General features: G+C 34.9%; 2 protein-coding genes across 5 annotated transcripts in view; one reads left to right on the top strand and one right to left on the bottom strand.

Annotated features, from left to right (window-relative positions):
- Positions 1-20573, top strand: part of METTL21A (methyltransferase 21A, HSPA lysine) — a 73856-nt gene extending 53283 nt beyond the window's left edge. Inside the window, exons 4-5 of one of the 2 annotated variants that reach the window (XM_076005879.1) lie at positions 7775-7863; positions 20257-20573. In XM_076005879.1, coding sequence (XP_075861994.1) covers positions 7775-7863; positions 20257-20262 — 95 coding nt within the window. In that variant the 3' untranslated portion in view covers positions 20263-20573. The remainder of the gene's footprint in view (positions 1-7774; positions 7864-20256) is intronic. The other variant, XM_012752095.3, reaches the window with a different exon arrangement.
- CREB1 (cAMP responsive element binding protein 1) overlaps positions 1-22959 on the bottom strand; it is a 54922-nt gene extending 31963 nt beyond the window's left edge. For 2 of the 3 annotated variants that reach the window (XR_012920612.1, XM_012752080.2), the window contains exons 1-5: positions 22846-22959; positions 16790-16936; positions 15989-16030; positions 9586-9686; positions 2804-2946 (exon numbers count right to left, since the gene is read on the bottom strand). Coding sequence is in view for 2 of the 3 variants with exons in the window: in XM_012752080.2 (XP_012607534.1) it covers positions 2804-2946; positions 9586-9686; positions 15989-16030; positions 16790-16936; positions 22846-22959 (547 nt within the window). In the remaining variant the exon portion in view is untranslated. The remainder of the gene's footprint in view (positions 1-2803; positions 2947-9585; positions 9687-15988; positions 16031-16789; positions 16937-22845) is intronic. The other variant, XM_012752082.2, reaches the window with a different exon arrangement.
- Between the last annotated feature and the right edge of the window lie 1790 nt (positions 22960-24749).

The raw sequence follows: 24749 nt of genomic DNA, 5'->3' as shown, positions 1-24749 counted from the left end.
AGGCTAGAGTGAGTGCCATGGCGTCAGCCTAGCTCACAGCAACCTCAAACTCCTGGCTCAAGCAATCCTCCTGCCTCAGCCTCCCAAGTAGCTGGGACTACAGGCATTCGCCACCATGCCCGGCTAATTTTTTGTATATATATTAGTTGGCCAATTAATTTCTTTCTATTTATAGTAGAGACGGGGTCTCGCTCTTGCTCAGGCTGGTTTCGAACTCCTGACCTCGAGCAATCCGCCCACCTCGGCATCCGAGAGAGCTAGGATTACAGGCGTGAGCCACCGCGCCCGGCTCTCTCTAATATTTATTTATATGCTTCATTATTCCAAAAGCGTTTGAGATTGTTTTTAATAAAACAAAAATCATTAAAGCAAGAATAAAAAGATAAAAGTCAAGTCAATGATATACCTCTAACTATATATAACAATTCTATCAGAAAATCTATACTAAGAAAAGTATATAAACAATTAAGTATAAACTTAGTTGAGATTCTGGAATAAAGGAGAAAACATCATGAGACAGTTTTATTTAGTGAAACAAAAAAATTCAAGTTCAAAATGACAGTTACATGTTTTTCTACCTAAGAGCAGAATCTCTAATAAAACTTCAATATCAGGGAGAGGTGAACCAAGTAATGAATAAACCCAATAACAGGATGAATTAAAAATAACCAATTTATGGAAGGAATATAAACTGACACAAGCACTTGGAAGAGCAATTGGGGAGGATATGCATTCATTCAACAATTCCACTCTTAGTATGCTATCCCACTGAGATGCTGCTACATATATAAGGACGTTTATTTAGACTTATTTGAAATAGTAGAAATGTCCTAAATGTTCCTCAGTGGAATAATGTTAAATGGTACATTTATACAGTGAAACATGATGCATGTAATGGTTAAAGAAACAATATACATAACTATATGTATGTTTGTATGTCTACAGCATATAAATAATGTAGATTTGACTTGTGTAAAAAACCTGATAACATGTGTATATATACACAGAATGGAAAAGAATGGAGGAAGATATATCACTCTTACTATTGGAAAGGGATGAAAAGGATTTTTACTTTTCATTAATATTATAAACCTCTAGCATTTGAATTTTGACAACCATGTATTCATTTTATAAGTTAAGATGTAAATATTGCTATATATGTGAATATTTATTATATTGCTTCTTAATGAAAAAATCAAGAACATAATGTTAAATCAGTTCCATCAAATGCATATACAGAGAGGATGAGGGATAAAGATAATGAACAAAGCTTTAAAAATCCCAAGGTATTAATCTCTTAAAACTAGTAGTTTTCAGTTGCTGGAGGAGACGGGTATACCAAATTAAACATGTAGGGGGACAGTGGTATTTCTCTAAACTTCACTTCCCTTTTTCGGATTATGATAAGCCTCTTTTCTAAAGAGCATGCTTTCTAGTCTGAGTGAGAATCTCTGTAATAATGCATCTCTGTTACTGACAGGAGAATGTTGTAGACCTTAGGTATGCTGAAGTAGGGAAACAATAAAGATTATGTATCAATGTTGCAGAACATCTTAAATAACTAAAATTATCTGGATATGAAGCTAACTTAAACTAAAAATACACATACAGGTAGGTATAGATATGCACCTCTTCATATCTACCAACAAAGAGCTCATTCAACTTAAATAGTGGATAAAAAGTTTAGTAAAAAATGCCTGCCTTCTACTTACTATCAAAAGTTTCAGCTTTGGGAGAGCTAAAAAGTTTGCTACTTGAAAATCTGCTCCTAATAGAGTTGGAATGCTAATTAAGTGTAATACAAACCAAGGCTGATTTTTTTAGCTATAACTAAAAAATTAGTGTCCTGGGGTGGGGGGGGTCAAACTTTTACATATATTTCAGATACAGATTACTTCAGGGTATTAGAAAACTAATGCAATGAAGGAGGTTTAATGTGTATATTTAATTTGTAATTAAGGTGGGAGGAAAACTATATAATGGGCAGTACTAGGTTTAATGAACAAATCAAAATGAAAAAATGAATGAATGAAGCATTTGGAGAAGCAATGGTTTAGGGGAAAAAGAGGGAAAAAAAGTACCTTCGCACAAATACCTTTGGTCACATAAAAGCAGAATTCAAAAGCATTTTATAATAGATTTAGGTGAAAGATAAGAAGAGGTAAAAGAGATGGGAAAACTAAATGCCAGACAAAGACATCATAGAAATGAAAACTTCAATAATTTTGCCTTCTGTAAGCCAAAATGCAAAGTGTCTGAATTTCAGCAGTCCTTATGTTTACATTATCAGAATTCATGACACTACCTTTATATGAAAAGGAGTAATGATTGAATGTGCTGGCAGACTACAACCAAGCCAATCCCACCTCCACTTGAAACATTATAAAATACAAAGATTTTTAAATGCCACTTTTAGAAGGAAAGACAAATTATTCTAAGGAATAATGAGACCATTTTTGGCATTAAATATATCAAAGGATAATTGTTTTCCTTATCTGAAAAAAACTCATGTCCTCTCTTAACATATATGAAGACTAAGTCTAGAGGTTCAAAAAACTTTAGACTCTTCATGAACCTGCACAAAATAAAGGGACATCTAAAGGGCTTACATATTTGAGTAATCCTAAATAAAACTCTGAAGAAAATACTTCTATTACAGACCTTTGCATATTAAAGAGTAAAGGAAATATAATAATGGCAGCAAGACTAAGAAAAGACTTGGCACTTATATGATTCCTTCAAAGAGAATGCAAACATTAGTTTTTCTTCTCAATTTTAAAAACAGAAATGATCTATTACTCACTATACTGTCCACTGCTAGTTTGGTAAATCGGAGTTGGCACCGTTACAGTGGTGATGGCAGGTGCTGAAGTCTCCTCTTCAGACTTTTCTTCTTCAATCCTTGGCACTCCTGGTGCATCAGAAGATAAGTCATTCAGAATTTTCCTAGAAAAATAGAGAACTGTATTAATTTAAAAATGTAAGTAAAATTTACTGCTTAAATACAAATAGTTAAAGATGAGAAAATTGGCATAAAGCTGCCAGTGCTTAGGATAGAAACTTAAAATATATGAATTATAAGAATAAACTCCAAATGGATCAGGGATCAATCTATATGTCAAAACGAACCCAAATAAGCACTGAAAACATCAAAGACTGGCAGGTGCAGTGCCTCATGCCTGTAATCCCAACAGTTTGGGAGGCTCAGGGAGGAGAATGGCTTCAGGCCAGGAGTTTGAGACCAACCTGGGCAACACAGTGAGACCCCATCTCTACAAAAACAGAAAAATTAGCTGGGTGTGGTAGCATGCACCTGTAATCCTAGCTACTCGGGAAGCTGAGGTGGGAGGACTATTTGAGACCAGGAGTTTGAGGGTGCAATAAGCTATGATTGCACCAATGTACTCCAGCCCGAGTGACAAAGTGATACCCCCCTCAAAAAACAAAACCAAAGATGAATTCTCTTTGGCTTGAGTGTAAGTAAAAGCTCACTATGACCTAAAATCCACATGCAATCAGAGATAAATAAAACTGACTACATAAATTCTTTTGCATTGCAAAAAATACCAATATAAAAAAAATAAATAAAAACCAAAAAACTAGAAGATATTTACATATATCAGGGGTCACCTGATATTTACAGAGAAGATATTTACAGATCAAGGGCCACCATCCTCAATATATAAAGAACTCTTAAAAATTAAGGGGTGGGCCTTAATTTGGCCTGGTGGCCAAATTAGGCATGGTGGCTCACATCTATAATCTTAGCACTTTGGGAGGCCAAGGCTGGAGGAATGCTTGAGGCCAGGAGTCCAAGACCAGCCTGAAAAACATAGCAAGACACCATCTCTACAAAAGATAGAAAAATTAAGTGAGCATGGTAGCACATGCCTATAGTCCCAGCTACTTGAGAGGTAGGTGGATTGCTTCAGCCCAGGAGTTTGAAGTTGCAGTCAGCTATAATGACACCACTGCACCAAGAGAGTAACACCCAGTCTCAAACAAAAAATATAAAAAAATAAAAATAAAAAAATTAAGGGGTAAAAAAGACAAAAAACCTGATCTTTTAACTTCTTAATTATCAGACTGGTAGAAATTAAAAAGTGTAACAACATATTCTGTTAGCAAAGCTGCAGGGAAACAAGACCCACACTGCTGCTGGGATTATAAAATTGGCACAACCCTGACAGAAGGAACTTGGTGACATCTAAGAAAATTACATGTTTAAACATCAATTTCACTTCCAGCAATTCACCCTACTTCCAACAGTATAAACACATTTGCTTAAGGTTATTCACAGTAGTACTTTTTATAACTGCAAAATACTGGAAATAATCTATATGTTCACACATAGGAAAGTGGTTGAATAAACTACAGTACATCCAAATAATGGGTATAGCATGACATCTATCATGTAAGAAAGAAAGAAAGTATATATGTATTTACTATTTGTTCAAGAAAAAAAATCAGGTTGGATAAACCAGAGCTTAGTGAGTTCAGTTATCTACTAGGGGTTATGGGTAGATGGGACAAAAGTGAAAAGGATAGAAGAAATGGGGGGAGGGTCGACGGTGCACTATTGAGTACACTTTTTAAAATAATTCTGATATAAAGAACAGTGTTAATGTTTCACATACTTAAAAAAATAAAGTTAAGGTCAACAGGGATGGGGGAAGAACTCTAAAATGTAATACAAAAACAAATGAATCTTATCATATTTCAAATGAATAACACAATCACACTGAGGAGGGAAAAAACCCCTAACCCAAATAATTTTTGACATTGTAAAATTTATAACAATATTTAGCTTCAACAGTCTACCCAAGCTCTGCCCCTTTATGTTGTTATTGCTAAACAAATGACATCTTCATACACTGTATGCTCATTAACAAGATTTTTAGTTATTATTTTTATGCCTTTGTCTTTCAAATCACATAGGAAGAAAAAAAGGAGTTACAAACCACAACTATAATAATCCTGGCTTTTATATTTACCTATGTAAGTACTTTTAACTAATATAGAAACTATTTTACTATTATCTCTCTTTAAATACTTCCTTTCTCCCAATTTCCTCCTCTGGAAATTCTATAAATGCTTCTATTGGAGCATCTCATTCTGTTCTCCATGACTTTTCACCTGTGTGTCACATAGTCTACTTTATTTCTGTTCTCCACTCTTAGTTATTTCCTCAGATCTCTTCCAGTTTACCAATTTTCTCATCAGCTACTTTCATCTAGTTTATCCCATTTACTGTTTGTTTGTTTGTTTATTTATTTATTTATTTGAGACAGAGTCTCATTCTGTTGCCCGGGCTAGAGTTCCATGATGTCAGCCTAGCTCACAGCAACCTCAAACTCCTGGGCTTAAGCAATCCTCCTGCCTCAGCCTCCCGAATAGCTGGGACTACAGGGATGTACCACCATGCCCAGCTAATTTTTATGTGTGTGTGTGTGTATTTTTTTTTTAGTTGTCCAGCTAATTTCTTTCTATTTTTTTAGTAGAGACAGGGTCTCACTCTTGCTCAGGCTGGTTTCGAACTCCTGACCTTGAGTGATCCGCCTACCTTGGCCTTCCAGAGTGCTAGGATTACAGGCATGAGCCATCATGCTCGGCCCACTTACTATTTATTTTTAAAATTCCCATGAATGTACTTCTCATTTCCAAGATTTCTTACTGATTCTTTTCTATCTGTTCTGTGAACTCCTTATTGTAAGGATGCTTTTCTCTCTATCTCTTTGGAAATAAAAACATAACTATGTTATTTTAAACAACTCATAAACTGGCAGCTGGTCAACAGATCATACACCTTAGGTTAACAATGCTCTAGAACTGTGGTCCCCAACCCTGGAGCTGTAGACTGGTACCAGTCTGTGGCTTGTTAGGAACCAGGCCATACACCAGGAGGTGTACGGTGGAGCAGCCAGTGAGGTGAGCCAAGATTCATCTGTATTTACAGCAGCTCCCCACTGCTTGCATCACTGCATAAGCTTTGCCTCCTGTCAGATCAGCTGCATTAGATTTTCATAGGATCTTGAACCTTAACACAAATTGTGCATTCAGGGGATCTAGATTGTACACTCCTTGTGAGAATCCAATACCTGATGATCTGAGGTACCTGATCTGCAGGGGAGTGGCTGCAAATAGATTATCATTAGCAGAGAGGTTTGACTACACAATAAACGTAATATGCTTGAATCCTCCCCAAACCATTCCCTCACCTCTGGAAACATTATCTTCCATGAAACTGGTCGCTGGTGCCAAAAAGGTTGAGGAACGCTGATTTAGAACAGTGTTTCTCAAACTGAGCATGAAAAAGAAGCACTTAAAGAGTGTATTAAAACAGAATTCTGCGTCCCTACTTTAAAGAGTCTAATGCATTACATGTGGGGTGGGGGCCCAATTTGCATGTCTAGTCAGATGCTGATTTACCAGTCTGGTCTATAGACAACATTGTGAGTAGTACTGGACTCCAGAGCACTGTTTTTTAAACTAAAGTCACAATCCTCATGCGGGCCATGAAAGCAAGTAAGTGCACTGTGACCAACATAAAACACCAAATGAGAAATAGGTGAACCAGAGGCTGAGAATAGTGGGGAAAAGAGGAATGGAGAAGGGTGGAAAAAAGGAATACAGATGTATTTATTACCACTGAACTACACACTTAAAAACAATAAAGACGATAAATTTTACATGTATATTTTATCTCTAAAAATATAGCTGAACATCACACATGAGAAGGGTTAAGTACTGCTTTGTGTATCTTTTGCTTCAGATGTCTGTGTGTATATATAAGTGTACAGATACACATAAATATATGTATATATTTATGTGTATATATTTGTATGTATTATATAGAAAACTGTAATTTATTTATTTTTTTTTTTTGAGACAGAGTCTCGCTTTGTTGTCCAGGCTAGAGTGAGTGCCGTGGCGTCAGGCTAGCTCACAGCAACCTCAAACTCCTGGGCTCGAGCGATCCTTCTGCCTCAGCCTCCCGAGTAGCTGGGACTACAGGCATGCGCCACCATGCCCGGCTAATTTTTTATATACATATCAGTTGGCCAATTAATTTCTTTCTATTTATAGTAGAGACGGGGTCTCGCTCTTGCTCAGGCTGGTTTTGAACTCCTGACCTTGAGCAATCTGCCCGCCTCAGCCTCCCAGAGAGCTAGGATTACAGGCGTGAGCCACCACGCCCGGCGTAAACTGTAATTTAAAGAAACACTTCTTACTGCGGATTATGGTCAAAAAAGTTTAAAAGCTACTTACTAGACTTGCAAATAAATCTACTCTTTTGCATGACAATGCAAACATATGAAGTGATTATTCTTCGATTTTTGTTTCCAGTTTTTCATATTATTGCTCTAGAGCATTTTGTTATCCTCCCTGAAGACAGTTTACTTTCTCTTAAAGTATATTCCAGATGTAGTCTAAGCATTGCGATTAATTCCCTTAATCTAGACACTAGATTTTTATTAATGTAGTTTTACAATGTATTGGTTTTTTGGGCAGCAATATCACAACAATAATTAAAGAGCTTAATTATCTTTTACAAATGAATTCTTAATCCAAAATCCTATACTGAATAACTTGTTTTATTTTATACAAGTTCAGAAACTTTACAGTTATTACTACCATTTCACCCTATTTGTTTCAGTCTATTTCCATTGGCTGCTATGATCTTTCAAAGTACTTATTCTCCCCCATCCATCAAGGTACTTTTAAGTACCTTGTCATTTACAAATTTGATAAGCATGGTTTCTATGTTTTTCAGATAAACTGCTGGTAAAAATACCAAGCCAAATGAGACCAAGTGAGAGCCCTTTGAGAACTTCCTCTGGCTATAAATTAATCACTATTAAGGTGGGTTGTTCCAATAAAAACTCACACATTATTTTCACTTATCATGTAATCCCCATTTCTCCAACCTTACAAGCATATAAAAAAACTTTTGTTAAATACTTTGCCCAAGACACTGAGACTAGGTTTTACAAATTTATACGTTTAAAATAAAAGAACAGTATCCCAGTGTGGAAGTTTGATTGTAAGGAAGATACAATTATCTTTCATGACAGTGGTCCTTTCTCTGCATATGTGTGGTCTTGGGACATCTTTCATCTGATTATTAAAGTGTTATTACTTAAATGACCTTTGCTAAGATTTAGACTACATACCAATTAAAGCAAATAAAAAGGTTTTTTTCCAATGAAAGCTCATATTTTATAAGGTCTACAATTAAGATTTCCTTAGAATTTATATAGAGAGAAGCCATGTGGCTTGTTAGTACCAAATGTGTTATATGCTAACACATGTGCTTCAAGATCAAATGTGTTATATACTAACATGAGATATACTTCAAAGCTAAAATCTAACACTAGCTATATTTAAAACAAAAGAAATTATGAGTGTAAATGCATATAACATATACCTGGTCACATAAAAGTTTTTAAGACTTCAAAATAATTTATCCACATTCATTTTGGACCCTTAATTTAATTGTGAGGATGAACAAAAGGGTTAGTTTAGTAGCCAAGTAAGAGGGAGAAAAAAGACACCAACCACCCCTTGAAAAACAGGAAAATAAAGAGAATAATTTAGACTAACAAGGAAGATAATTATGAGCCTGAAGTTTATTAATCTCTGAAGTAAGCTTATCAAGATCTGTGGAATTACCCTTCTTGGAGATATTTAATATGGAACTAATTTCTACATATAAAAAATAATTTTGAGGCCGGGCGCGGTGGCTCACGCCTGTAATCTTAGCACTTTGGGAGGCTGAGGCGGGCGGATTGCTCAAGGTCAGGAGTTCGAAACCAGCCTGAGCGAGACCCCGTCTCTACCAAAAATAGAAAGAAATTAATTGACCAACTAAAAATATATATACAAAAAATTAGCCGGGCATGGTGGCGCATGCCTGTAGTCCCAGCTACTCAGGAGGCTGAGGCAGGAGGATCTCTGAGCCCCGGAGATTGAGGTTGCTGTGAGCCAGGCTGACGCCACGGCACTCAGTCTAGCCTGGGCAACAAAGTGAGACTCTGTCTCAAAAAAAAAAAAAAAAAAAAAAAAAAAAATTTTTGGTCCACCATGGAGGTAAGGCAGTATCTATAGCTGAACACAAACTAGAATAAAGGAGCCCCTAAAATTAGGAGATGTTAGCAGAACATAACTCGGAGACAGCTATTAAATTAATAGTTTTCTGCTAAGTACCACAGCATGAACAAATGGTTTACAAATGTGTTGCTAAGTAGATAAATGATGTAGCTTCAGAACTGACATATAACTAGAAAATGCTATAACCTTATCAAATGTGTTCCAGATTTTTAACAGAAAGGCAGCAGTCAGCACAGCCTACAAAAACAAACAAAAATTATCAGTGTTTACCCAGGACTGTTCAGAGTAAGAAGTTTTTCTTATTCTGCATGATAAGTTTCAATTTATTTGAGAGAAGTAACTCAAGATGAAGAGAAGTAATCTGTAAGGTAGTGACTTGAGGAGCCAACTGGTCTTCTAACATCTCTTTATCTGCAACTAACTAAGGCTTTCTGCACATCCTTGATTCTAAATTCTAACCATTAAATTCCATACCTGTAGGAAGGCCTCCTTGAAAGAATTTCCCTTCGTTTTTGGGAATCAGTTACACTATCCACTGACTCCTGTGAATCTTCACTCTCTGCAATAGTTGAAATCTGAAAATAAAGAAGAACTTTATCTTGATAATCAAATTTAGTTTCCATAAAATTTTTATAAATTTTAAGAAAGCCAAACACAAAAATACATATATAAGCCTTGTACATGCTTCAATAGGGGAAAAAAATCAATTTTCATGGGAGTCAACCACACCAATCACTCTCCCCTTCCCTTTACTTACCCTATAGACTATTTAAGATGAAGGGAGAGAACCTGAAACTTTGTAGCTTAATTTCTTTCAGGACTCCATGATACTGATTCTGAATGCATCAGTATTACTTATCAATTTTTTCTTAACATTTGTTGTAACAAAACTATCAATTAAAGTAAGGCTCCTGACTGCGGAATATAATGAATAACTAAATATTTGGTCAAAAGTCTATAAAGTGACTATCCAAATATTTTTTATATATTTTATATTTATATTGTGTAAATACTTATGAACATATTTACAATTGTACAAATAAGATCGGCAATCCCTCACCACATCTCAGATGGTTGTTTCTGACAATTTAGGAAAAAGTTCTTCCTGCATATAGACATGCTTCCAAGTTGGCAGTCTATAATTATTTTTAAGCAAAAATTCAAGGTAAGGAAAGAACTATGCATTTCTAGTTAAATGTCCCTAAGACTGAAAAGTAATCATATAATTGAATAAAGATTTTACATGGGATAATAGCAGAAACTAGAATTTATTGACAACTTACTATGTGCCAGGTGTTATGCACTTACGTATTATTACATTATTTAATACTCATAGTAAAGTAGGTGTCAAATGGGTACTTTACTACTATATCCGTTTTATAGATGGAAGAACTAAGGCACAAAGAGATTAAGTAACTCACCCAAGTCACAAAGTTAAGAAGTAGTGAAGCCACTGTTAATACTTAGCATCTCCATTTTAGACATCCTTACCAGCATCAAAATCCTGGTGGTTCCAGTCTCAAAGCAATTTTGTCAGAAGCAGCAACCGGTGGCATTTTTAGACCATTTCTAGACTAAAAGTTCACTCACCTAAAATGTTTATCTGTCAAATTAATACTGCCAAGTTTCTCTAGTGTAATTAGCAGGAGCCTTATGCTTCTTCCTGAACTAGGTGCACATGATGCTGTCAGAGAGAGAATTATATTTAACCAAGACAAAAGGGTCTCTGTGGGTTAGCTCCACATCAAAACATATGGCAATGGCAGTAAAAAAAAAAAAACATATTCAGAGGTACTTGAGAAATTTCAAGGGTACTGTGTATATGGTGTGAGCCTGATGGTTCTGGAGAGCAGGTATTCATTTTGATAGGGCTTTGTGATATATGCATGCTCACTTTAAAACAAAATCAGGTAAATCCAGTAATGCTTTGAAAAATATACCTATAATAAAGTAATATACACCATCCAAACACTTTAAAGTATAAGTAGTATAGTCTGAAAGACCTAAAAATCAATAGGCAACATTTAATGAATCCAGGAATTACAGACAAAAAGATGGTCAAGGCTGAATTTAATCTGTGATTCTCGGAGGAGTAATAATGCTATAGTTATTGCCAAAGGAGCATATAGAAAAATTTTTCATTTATCAGTAGCTGCTGTAACTAGCCCATGCAACAGTTTCTGCATAAACTTTTTAGATATAGGGCAGATTAGGAACTATGAAAAGACCTTAGCAAAGGGTCAGAAATTCAAGGAACAGCAACAAGACTGAACTCAAAGTGGACAGTACTGTGACAATTATTGTTTACCTTCATTAATACTCCACTCAAAATCTACTTAGTTTTTCTGTGGCTCTTTCGCTCTGCCCTCTGTTTGTTTAACTCTTAAAAGTTCCATCCTTACAACCCTCTCTTAAGGACTATAGTGATTTAGTAATACCCCCTCCAAGTTGAAACTCATTAAAACAACATTAAAATATGCTACATAAATAATCCACAGAATAGTTTTGAAATGAAGTAAGTTAATGTTACTTTTTAATCTGTGGCCCTTAGTACATAAAAGGTTGTCCTTTTTTGATTTAAAACAGTTTGTCAATTCAGACAGAAGGAATTAACTTATCACTATTTAGTGATTACAACTTTTTAAATATAAAGGGAATTTAGAACTATTCAATACCACATAGTGAATGTAACATTTGCTCTTTGGGAATATTATCCAGAGAGAAGAAAGCCAATTCCTATGAACTCTCTAACAAAACCTCCAAAAAACAACAAAACAAAACAATAACAAAAAACTGCCAAAGAATATACCAACACCTAGAATGCAGGCTAATGTAAACTATGGTACAATGCAGGTACCTCTATTATAACACAAATGTACCAATCTGGTGGAGGATGTTAAGAATGGAGGAGGCTATACATGTAGGAGGCACATGGGAAGTATCTGTACCTTCTCAATTTTGCTGTGAACCAAAAATGTCTCTACAGCAATAAAATCTCAAAAAAAATCATACTGGATCCACATTTCTGAGACTAACGAAAACCATGTCAAAATCCATTTTATAAATAATTATTAATTATGGTTCAATACTTAACATATTATTAAAAATGACCCCATGGAAAATTATATTTCATAAGTATCACAGATACACATTCCAATGATGGAAGCTCTTTCTCTGGTCTTCATCTCCTATTACTTCTCTTATTAACTATTTCCTAAGTTCCTTAAATAGGTCTTTAATTTTGGCCACTTGCAAGTCAAGAAGCTTTCAAAAAGCCAAACTATCACTTGCAGATATAAAGCTTTTAGATCTGTATTTCACAACTTTGGTTTGTTTAAAACCCATACGGACCTTTTATATGAGGGGAAAAAAATCTCCTGGTTTTGATTATTGAAATTTGAAAATAAACTATACACTGACTAGAACAAAATCAAAGCAATGGTAATATTTGATATTTTCTAAAACTATGCATGGTTCTCAGGAAATGTAAGTACTTTCCCTGGGTAGAGCTGAGGCTCATGATTTAGATACAGTTTTTTACTCATTGGATCAAGAAGCTTAGTAAACATCTAGAGCAATTATCTTCAAACTCTTAATTTGCAGATATCCCTTATAAATAAAAAAATTTTACGTAAGTATATATACATTACTTGTAAAATTTTTAAAGTGTACTCTTTATAAAACCAGAGTTCTTAAAGAGATAGAATAAGTATAAATATTAAAAACTAATTTCTACATTTCTTAAAGGTAAATCATTTAATTTTTCACTATAGTGAGAATGATGTGATTTAACATGTTTCACTAAAAAATCATTTAATACCTTATAACAGTGATTTAGAAATCTGACTCTAAGCTTAGGTTTTTTGAAATGTGATTTAACACCTGCTAGTGTTGGAAAAGAGAACTCATATAAGATAAAACTAAGTACATTTTAGGCTATGCTTTCATTTTCATCTATCGACTATGCAAGTTTTTAACAACATTTATTTAGTATATTTTTATCTCCCTGGCTCTAAGTCAGTTTATTATATGCTCATATAAAAGTGTTACTATTTCATATTTTTAACAAATAAATTCAACACCCACTGAAATACTAGAATATACTTCTGAATAGTTTAGAAAATTCTATCCATAGTCTATCTATATGCTTCTATCCATATAAAATTCTATCCATGTTCTATCTATATGCTTTTTAAAGTATATAGATTTAAGTTTTTAAAGAAGACAAACTTACATCTCCAACCACTCTCCTCTTTGCTTACTACATTCCAGCAACATCTTTCTGCTATTTCTTAATATCGCAAACATACTCTCACTTCAAACATTTGGGTTTGCTTTTATTATCTCTGCATGGCTCTCTCATTTCCAAACCTTCGGATCTTCATGGCTTAACCTCCTTCACTGCCTTCTGATCTTAGCTCACTGTGTTCCTTGACCATGTTAGGTAAACTAGAACACATCATTCCCTCCACATCATTCTCTATCCTTTTCCCTGATTCATCTAACACTTATCCTCACCTGCCATACTTTATTTTTTCATAGTCTGTTTCTCTTGATTCAAATATGATCTTCATGAGAACAGAGAAGTATTATTTGTTCACTGCTGTCTTTCAAACCACCTAGAACAGCGACTGGCACATAGCATGTGATCAACAAACATTTGTTGAAGAAATGGATATAATAATTTAAAGTAATATAATTCATAAATCCTCTCTCTGGCACTATATTGAAATGTAGGATAAGTGAGGATGTCACCCTGCCAATCCCTATACATTGTGAAATCCACATTATTTTTGCAAGGATTCTCACAAAATCTATTGAGAGGTGGTTTGTGTAAATACATACAGATAAAGTTGGGGCACTAAAGCCACACCGGATATGAAATATTAGTACGTATTAGTTTTTACACTAATTACATAGATTAAATTATATAAACAGAAGTCCCAATATCTTATTTTCACATCAAGAGAAATGAACCTTGTATATTTTGAAAATTTTGTTCAGGAATACTAATATTCTCCCATCTAGAAGTATGAAGAACCTCCTTGTTTGATGACCTCTTCTGATATAAACTACTTCCTAATTATTAATACTAATCACTATTAACCAGTTGAAATGACCATTAAAGTTTAATAAATTTTCCATGGTTTAGGTCTTTTAAAGCAAAATAAAACAGTATGTTTGTGTCTCTATTGTAGAATCCAGGGTTCAGAAAGCCCAACTTTTCTTCTGCAAATATACACACTTAAAATTGTCAGCATAGCTCACCTTAATGAAAAAATGTGTTCCTGAAAAGATAAATACTTATTTCTATAAAATTAAGGGCCATATAATCCCCAAGTCCAAATTATTTTATTTTTTTAGAGTCAGGGTCTCACTCTGTCACCTAGGCTAGAATGCAGTGGGCACAATCATAGTTCACAGTAACCTTTAACTTCTGGGATCAAGTGATTCTCCTGCCTCAGCCTCGTAAGTAGCTGGGACTAGCGGTATGTGACACTGTGCTCAGCTAGTTTTTTTATTTTTTTGTAGAGATGGGAGTCTCACTATGTTGCCCAGGCTGGTTTCAAACTCCTGGCCTCAAGAAAACCTTCTGTCTTGGCCTTTCAAAGTGCTAGGATTACAGGTATGAGACACCATGCCTGGTCCTCCAGGTCCAAATTATGTTGTCCCAAAATAAAGATTAAAATTAAGAATATAAACACCACATATTAAAACCAAAAATGATAGTCTTAGCAAATTTTGTGGCTATAATTTTAGTAATTTTTGTGTGTTCTTTATAGAAAGATCTTCTTCTATATGGCTATATAGGGATGATGTGACCAAGGTCATTTGACTTATAAATATTCAAACTGGGCCTAAGTTTCCTGACTAGCAGATCAAGTTCTTTCCACTATTATTAAGAGGAGAATATGGTAGGGAATTAGTAATGAGATAGCATAGAGAATGGTAAGTCAGCATTCAATGGAATAGTAACTGAGGCAAAGAACTAATGCTCAGTCACTGTGACTTCTTAGACATATCAATTCTTAGGTCTTTATGTGGACAATACTATCTCGTATTTGTTAGCCAATTCCATTCTCAGTGTCTTACGGAAATTCCATACAACTTAATGATTTCACATAAAAACATTATTTTCCCCCCCCATATAAATGTCGAAGCAAACCAAAAGCACAAGGACAGAATAAAGTAGAGGTAGGTAAATGCAGCTCAATGACTCAATAGTATAAATGGCTGATGAAATCTGATGACATTAATAGAATGCTTCTAGGACAAAGAGAGCACTTCTCCCCTCTATAAGCATCAACTAGTTCTGGTTACCGCACTCAAGGAAAATACAACAGCTCTCACCAAGAAGAAAACCACCAAGACAGTGAAGAGGGATCAATGCTACATCATATAATAAATGGCTGAAGAAAAACAGGAATTTGTTTAGTCTAAAATTTTTCTTAAAAATATGAAGGATGTGGGGTACAGGGAAGAGGAAGCAGTCTAATAGAAAAGGACTTGCTAACCTATTTTCCAAGAATAGAACTGGGATCACCTGGTAAAAGTTTTAGGAAGCTATAGTCTTGCTCACCATGGGAAATAATATTTTGGGAATCATCCCTAATTATAAATAGGTTACTTTAATAAACTCCAAAAGTGCTCAAGTAACACTCTACTACCATTTAGAAGAGGGGAGAAATATTACATAGGGGAGTTAAGTAATAGACTAAGGGCTAGGTAGGTAACACGTTTGGTGTAGACCTAGATCTCTAAGTTTTTTACCCAAGTTGAAATTCCATGTTTATAGAGAAGGACACAGACATAAAGAATAATTTCTCACCTTCCTTTCTAATAATAGTTCTCTCCAAATCTAGGACCTAGGACTCACCTGTGTTCCGGAGAAAAGTCTTTTTAAGTCCTTACAGGAAGACTGTGAAGCAAAAATATGAAATGGGAGGCTGGGGTTATGGCCTACTTGAATGAACATTCAGGTCTTTTTTTCAATAAGCTCGACTGCAAAGATCTATACTGCTCTTGGTTCCCTACAGCTAAATAGAGTAGCCACCTTCAAAGATTTACAGTGACTTTTTCCCTTTGGATCAAACCCAAAGGAAAAATCTCCTCAAAGAATAAGATAACATGCATAGTATAATCTCTGACCTTTAAGATGTACCTTCTGAATACATTATTATTTCAAAGTTATATACTCTAACTGAAACCCTAAAGATAGCTGATTTTGCAAATGTTTTAGTGATCTCTAAGCTCAACTAATATCTTAGGTAAGGTTATTAACTAATTTTTGATCACAGGTTTATTTATTTTTTCCAATTATAGGTTTAGAAAATTGTACAGTTATTATTTTTATATCTCAATTTTCCTTAACTGAGGTACATCAACTCTACACAGTCTCTCCCAAGCATTTCCACTTTATCCCACATACTTAAAGTACTTTCCCTGATCAATTCTTTTTCTTCTGTATCTGATGAAAAAGTCATTGTTTTTATGTCTATTCTTGTGTATATATGTTCCTATATATAAGGTGACTCTACAGATGCAGCATATTCCTTTACTGTGGAGTAAAATAAACTCTGAACTAGATGTGCCCTTATTTTCATAACTAATGAAAGGAAAGAGATATGGCTATAAACAACAGTTATGAAAGTAGATGCAGAACTTTATATACACATACCTGAACTGTCTGGACTTGTGGAGACTGAATAACTGATGGCTGGGCCGCCTGAATAACTCCATGGACTTGAACTGTCTGCCCATTGGGTAGCTGTACTAAAGTTACGGTGGGAGCAGATGATGTTGCATGAGCTGCTGGCATAGATACCTATGGTGTTGAACATAGAAAAAAATTACCATCACAGATACCTCCTTGGAGTACTCATGTTCAATATGAAATATCTTTTTAGAAGCAAAAAATACTTATATACTTTCTGTTAGATAAGTATTTCACCAATATGAAAGAAACTAATGATTTAATACGTTTTTTTTATTTTTATTTTTTTTTCAGTTGCAGGTGACAATGTTAAATACGTTTTTTTTAGAGACAGGGTATCACTCTGTCACTCAATGGAGTACAGTGGCAGGATCATAGCTCAGTGCAGCCTCAAACTTCTGGGCTCAAGCAGTCTTCCTGCCTCAGCCTCCCAACTAGCTGGGACTACAGGCATGTGCCACCATGCACAGCCAAAAAAATTTAATATTCTTTAAGAAAGTAAAAAAACAAAAACCAACAAACAAAAAAACCAACAAAAAAGCCCAAAACTATCCCCCCATTAACTCTTCCCAAATTACAAAAAACTATTTTAATGTTATATTAAAATATGTAACATAGACTTCTTCTGAACACTAAGTACCACTTTATTTGTATGGTGCTTTACATTTTTCTACCTGCTTTTATATCCGATTTCTCATTTTGTTCTTGAAGAAAACTGAAGACTGGGTAATAAAGAATATCTACATTTTAAAGACAAAAATAACAACTGCTCAAAGAAATTAAGTAATTTACCCAAGGTCAACAGATATGCTAGCCCCAAAGAAACATAAAAGTCTTGAGAATATCATGTGTTAAATGAGCCATGTTTTAAAATCTTATTGTTCTCAAACTTGAGCAAAACTGACCTGCTTAGTCTAGAACTAAGGAAATTTTAATGAATCGATATCCAGCTTAAAAGAGCCCTTAAGTCATACATGTCTATCAGATAGTATCATTGTTCCTATGCTTGAACACACTCAGAAGTAGGAATTCTATTTGCTCATTCAGTAAACAATTATAGGGGACCTATGTGTCAGGAACAACATTAGAACTGAAACTGCAAAATGGGTCTCTGACCTCAAGGAAATCACTGGGAGGTATGTGTGAAGGAATGGGGAAAGGAGACACAATTAAATACAATTCTGTGTAGTGATGAATTTGCTAAGAGAAAAATGGACATATTGAAAAAGCTACCCCACCCAACCTAAGAGAAGCTTCCAGGGAAAAATGTGAATTTAAAACAAAGAATATAAGTTAGACTTGTTATTATTATTTGCAAGGGAGAGGCACAGAATTTTAGGGAGCAAGGTTAACAACACCAGAAGCAAAATACCATACATGGCAAAGAGGGCTAACTAGCAGTTCAGCACTACTGGAGCACCTAAGTGTTTTATTGTATGATGTAGGAAGCACCAAGAGAGAAAATAATAGAGGTTGGCAGGGGCTAAATGAGCTAGTCATAAAAAACATTGTTCATGTCACATTAAAGAACTGGCGGTGTGAAAGATAACATATTTCAGGTGGAGAAAAAGCTGGTGGTGGGGAGCCCAACAGGGAAAGCAGTAGTTAAGGTAGGAGATGATGAAGCCAAAAATAGGGCAGCAGCAGTAGTAGGGATGGGAATAAGAAGTGATTTTATGAAAATTTGGGAACAGATCAGGAAGAATAAAAAAATGACCCATGTTTCATATTTGAGAGAAAACTGGGAAACTATGTCATTAACTGAAACAGAAAACGCAAGATGGATAAGCTTTTGGGTTGTAATGGAGGATGATGAAATTGATTTGACATCTGAATTTGCAGAGATACTTAGCAGGCAGTTAAGTATTTGACTGTGAAGCCTGGGGGAAAGATCCCTACTGAAGACAGAGTGTTTGGCACATAGGTTAAAACTATGAGCTTCTACCTTTGGACAGTTAGGAAGTCCTTCCTCCTTAATTACTTCTCTTTGGCCACTGTAAGTCTTGCTTAGTTTTACATGGTTCTCAAAATGTGGTCCATAGACTACCTGCATTAGAATTACACAGGTTGCCCTGTTTGTAAAGTCAGAATCTAAGAAGAGCCCAACGATATTTTCCCCTACACTGAAGTTTGAGAACCACAACCTTAAGGTTATTCAGAGTATTTCATCTCAATTCCATATAAATGCTTTTCTAATATTTGAAGCAATTATTATGTCCTCTTCCCTGAGCCTTCTCTAGGGTAATTATAACAAGCTAACTCAATGAAAAACTCCTTTCTTACCTTTATCATTCTATAACAACTGCTTGCATTATGAGTTTATAAAATACAGATACACAAAAATAAAATAAAAATCCTGTATATTCTTATAAACCAGAGCCAATCAGTGTTAATATTTTTGCTATAGATCTCCTAGATGTTTTTTTAAGGCACATGCATACACTGAATTTTTATAACACACTATTGTGGAATCTATTTTATCTTTCAAATCTGTCATACATATATTTCCATACCATTAAGTAGTCTTTTGTAGTTTTAATGGCTGAACAGAAAATTACATAATTTGTTTAATAAATTCCTTTCTGTTGGATATTTAGGTTTTCAAATTTGCCTGCCATATATAAGAAAGCTACAATGGTCATCCTTTTGCTTTTTACTTAAACTGTAAAAATTTACATTCTCATTCCCAGTTTTTTGAGTTTAAAAAAATATCTGTAAATTCTAAACATAAAATCAGGCATGCTTTTTTTTTTTTTTTTGAGACAAGATCGCCCCTCTGTCTAGAGTGCCAGTGGCATCATCATAGCTCACTGCAACCTCAAACTCCTGGGCTCAAGTGATGTTTCTGCCTCAGCCTCCCGAGTAGCTGGACTACAGGCATGCACCACCACACGTCTGGCCAATTTTTCTATTTTTTGTAGGGATGGCCTCTCACTGTGTTGCCCAGGCTGGTCTCAAACTCCCACAGTGCTAGGATTACAGATGTGACCCACCATGCCTGGCCTCATTATTGTTTGAGATTGACTTTCTCCCTATACTACTTAGGCTGAATTTGTTTTCTTCTGTTCTCTGACCAAATCGCAATCATCTTGGATTTGTCTGACAATTTTATTATATTTTCCTGGCATTTAAAGATTGACATTAAAAAGTAACAAGAATCAGAATTATGAGAAGAAATGTCAAAAATGTATGATGATATATGTATTAAGGAACTTGGATGAGCAAGTGAAAAAAACTCTGCAACTGAGAATAAAAAGAACTAAAAACATAATGGGAACAGATACTAAAACTCAAGTCTGATGTCACTCTACTTTTAAGTCTTCAGTGCTAGAGGGCTGCCTGATAAAGATGATAAACTGAACATGTACATATAATTTTGCTTCCTCCTGAGTCCTCAATTATACTTCACAAAATTGATTTTGTTTTTATAGGCATAATGACACCAGCATAGGAGAATGGGAAAGGAGACAATAGTAATGGAGTTTTGGAAGCTGGAGAGCAGGTGGATGAATGGTAATGAACTGGGAAGAGTTGGCTCAGCAGGTCAACTCATGATTTAGAAGCAGGCAAAGCCTGATTTGTACCACAAGATCTTCAAGAGGATCAGGATCTGTGGAACTCTAGAAGGTGGAGTGAAAAGAGAGACTGAAAATAAGGAAGGCTGTGAGAAGGCTTTTTCAGAAGCTATTGTATCCCCTCTCCTACTCTCTGTGGAAGAACAACTAATATACTCCACCCTCACACAAAATGGAGATTTATTCTCTGGACAGATGGTCTCTTGAATTTAAACACCAGGCATTGCTAAAGGTGGCTACTAGAACCCAGCCCTCTTACTTGGCTCCCAGGTCTCTTCTCTATGAGCAGGGTAATTTAGTGAAGCCTTCTTTGGGGAACCTGACCAATGCCCAGAGGAAAGACCTAAAAGATACTGACATTAGGACTACCACAATCACCCTAAAGTGAAGCTCACAGCTCACACAGCTATTAGGCACCAAACATCCAAAGAGCTTCCAATATAGCTTTTTGGTGCCCTATTTTTAAACCTGAGCACACAACTACAAAATATCAAACATTTGAGAAAATGAAAGATAGGGATCAAAACAAATGTGTGTGGGAGGCTATTGGAATATCTACATGGGGAGAAGAAAACTTGAAACAAACAAAAAAAACCTAATTAATATACTCAGAGATAAAATACTGCCTTTGCGAAACATAAATAAGATGCCATTAAAAAAAAAAAGAAAAAAATAACTATTCAGAGGAAAAAATAATTCTTGGAAATAGGATAACAGAAATAAAAAATTCAACAGATGGGTTGGAATGTGCTTAAGAAATCTCCCAGAAAGCAGAGCAAAAAAAGATGTAAAATGGGAGAAAAAAAAGATGAGAAAATTAGAGAAACAGTCCTAAAAGTATACTATCTGGATCACAAGGATTCTAGGGAAATTACAAAGAATAAATGAAAAAAATCACCAACCAAATACTTTAAAGAAATTGCCCAGAATCAAAGACTTGAGTTTCTACTACAAAAGGGCCCAATGTGTGTGTGTGTGTATATATATATATATATATATATACATATATATATATCACAGTGGATAAAAATTGATCTGAACCAAAGACCATGATGACAAAATTCTGAAGCACCATGAACAAAGATTTTACAAGATACCAGAGATACAAAATAAGAAATGAATTTAGTCTTTCCAAACAACACTAGAAAAAGCTAACTGTGGATCAAATCTTTAAAAATTCCCAAAAAAACTCTTTACCAAGTCAAACCTTCTTTCTCAAGAAACCATAGGAAACCATGCTCTACACTACACCAAGAACACAAACCCCACAAGAAAAAGACAGCAGGATGAAAGGAATTCCCAGGGTGACACTATACAGTAGGCTTAGAGGACAACCAGATGAGACAAAATGGTATGACCCAAAAGACAGATATGCTAGGGACAGTCACCATCAAGATGCATGCTGGCCTTGTATCTTCTTTTTACCAGAGGGCAAAATGCTTGGATGAGCTCTGATTCTCACCTGGGGTTGCTTGCCTTGACCCTATACCAATGAAGGTCCTTGCTCCCTTCCCTTCTTTCCTACAGCCTGCCTCATCTGAGTACATTAAGTGTATGTGGCTTTGTCTTACTCCTAAGGGCTGGAAATCCAGTATCTGACCTACACTTTAGCTCAGTCAGACACCCTAACTGTGGTGAGCCCTCTATTTCCCGTGATTCATTCTTGCTCAGTGACTTCCCTAGGAACTTTTAAACTCTTGGGGAAACTAAAGCTAGACATATCAGAGCCTCTGCTAAGATTACTTTCTTCTGGGAACCTTTATCTGAAAGAGGCAATATCATATTCTTACCTAGCAGGTTTATATTTGTGATTTGGTTTTTATGTTAACCACTTTTCTCACCCATATCTACGTAAATAGTTGTTAATAAAATATTTGAGAAAAAATATGTGAGAACAAAAAAACAAGAATGAGAGACTATCCTAAAGATAGGATGTTTAAGACAAAGATGAAAGGAAAGAATCAGGAACTGTATTTAAAATATACAGGAAACAAAAAAACTACTAACAACCTTAAAATTTACTTATATGTAAATTTATCTGCTTACCCTATTTTTTAGTTTAAGCATATATAAACTCATGCTTTCATATCATCTGCACCCATATGCCCAAAAATAAATCTGTGTGATATTAAAAAAAAGCAATTGTCATAGCCAAGATTTTCTTTCCTGCAGAGAGCCAATTTACTCATCAGTTAAAAATGTAATTATTTATGGATCGTGTCCTTACAAATACTGTATTAATGTTTAACAATATATTTTACTATTTGTTACTGAATTAATACTATCATTTCTAAACATATGCTTATACTAAGTAAATAGGAATTTTGATATTCTAAGAACATCTCTGGTCATTCTATGTATATCTCTGGAATAAAACTAAATTCTCTTGGAAACACATTCCTCTTGGAAGAGACACAACTTGGAATCTCTCCATATGATTTATACCTGGGCTAATGTGGCAATCTGTGGCTGGGCTTGAACTGTCATTTGTTGGTTTTCAGCTTCTGTTACAGCTGCATCTCCACTCTGCTGGTTCTCTGCTCCAGATTCCATGGTCATTTAGTTACCTATAATAATATGGAAGAATGTTACAAGCACTACAGTGCTTTGTGCTTTTATGACTTTAAAGGTAAATTTCAAGTTATAAATAGGTATATGTGCTAGTTAGGTTAGCAAATGCACTCAGAAATTTAGTTAAAATATAATGTAGCTGAATTATAGTCAAACTTGTCCAAATTTGCTGAGCTGTAAAAATTCTAGACCCTTCAGAAAAGAAAAATCTTTCTTCTCTCTTGGGTGTTTCTTTCCAATTGGGATATTACCCCATCTAGAAATAATTAGGGATTCCTTTCTTTCATGAATCTCCCCTACTAACAAAGAGAAGAGGGATGACAGCAAAATTATAATCTTCCCAAACTGTACCAATCAGGTACAGAGAGAGGGTAGAGAGTAGAAGGGAACTAACAATAGAGTCTATGAGATACTGGCTTCATGGTATCTCCTATATGTGTATTTCTCCCATAACAGAGAAGATGCAGAGAAATTGCAAGCTACTTTCACAAAAGATTACTGGTGGTAGGACAAAATCAGATCAAGTTTCAACAGCCTAAATTGTGGGACATTAATATATAATATAAAGGTAGAATAAATGGACAAAGAGGCAAATTGGAGGCCCCAAACACTAAAAAAAGTTAGAGTGTTCTGACTCCTCACCCCACGTATAGCATGCAACACTACACTACACACATACCTACATACACAGAGAAATAAACTACCTTTAAAAGTTTTAATTGTAAAATTCTGGGTAATTAAGATTTCTTTTGTCACTTTTTAGAGCCTGCTTTGCTAAGAGCTTAGTATATTTGTTGGGTAATCTGGCAGTGGATGGTAGCAGAAGCAAGGGGAGAGCAATTCCTAGTTGCAATGGCTACTGTACATGGAGGTCAGAGGAATTTCTGGTAACTGGGGAAGCAATCCTGTCTAAAGGATTCAGGAAAACAGGCAATATTTCTAATACTTGTTATAATTCAGTGCCTAGCACATTACCTGTTGAAAATGAATTTATTAAAAGTGTGGGACTACCTAGAGTGATTCCACAAATAACACAAAAACCCCACTGCTTTTCCAGAATATATTTCATTTATTTTATAACTCTGAAATTGATAATCAAAACTGTCACGGATCCTTATGTGATCATTATACACCATCACAATGTATTATATACTAATATATCTTGCTATCATTCATAGGGTGCTATAAAAAGAAAGTGTTTTACAAGTGACTGTTAAAAATGGAAATGAAAATATCTGTGGAAATGAATATAGTTTAGAAATACCAGAATCCAAAAAACACAGATGACAAGGAAAAGATTAACAGATTTGACAATATTATTATTTAAAACATTCACTATTCCTAGGATTGAGTTTGCAAAAAAACAAAGAAAACATTCATAAAGCCCCCAAGGTAAGTGCACGGGGAGAAAGTATCTGTCATATATAATCAACACAGTAATATCCAACATACAAAACAACTACTAGTCAATATGAAACTATTATTGACTAGTTCAGAAAGATAAACTTCAAAGGTATTCACTTTAGTTTTTTTTTTAATAGCAAAAAACTGAAAACAAGTATCCATCATTAAGAGAACCATTAAAAATAGTCTATAATGTAATGACATACTGTAAAACAGAATCCCATTTATGTTACAAAAATAAGTAAAACAAATTGTTGTAAAGGTGTATGCACGGAAGAGATGTGGGAAGTTAAACACTAAATTGTAAGTGGTAGCTGTGAAGAGAGCACTAGGATTTGGTAGAACTACAGAATGATGACTTTCACCTTTTACTC

Source organism: Microcebus murinus, chromosome 8 (genome assembly GCF_040939455.1).
Source record: "Microcebus murinus isolate Inina chromosome 8, M.murinus_Inina_mat1.0, whole genome shotgun sequence".
Classification (NCBI taxonomy): domain Eukaryota; kingdom Metazoa; phylum Chordata; class Mammalia; order Primates; family Cheirogaleidae; genus Microcebus; species Microcebus murinus.
The sequence above is the reverse complement of the archived record's forward strand: the minus strand, read 5'-3'. Positions and strand labels throughout refer to the sequence as shown.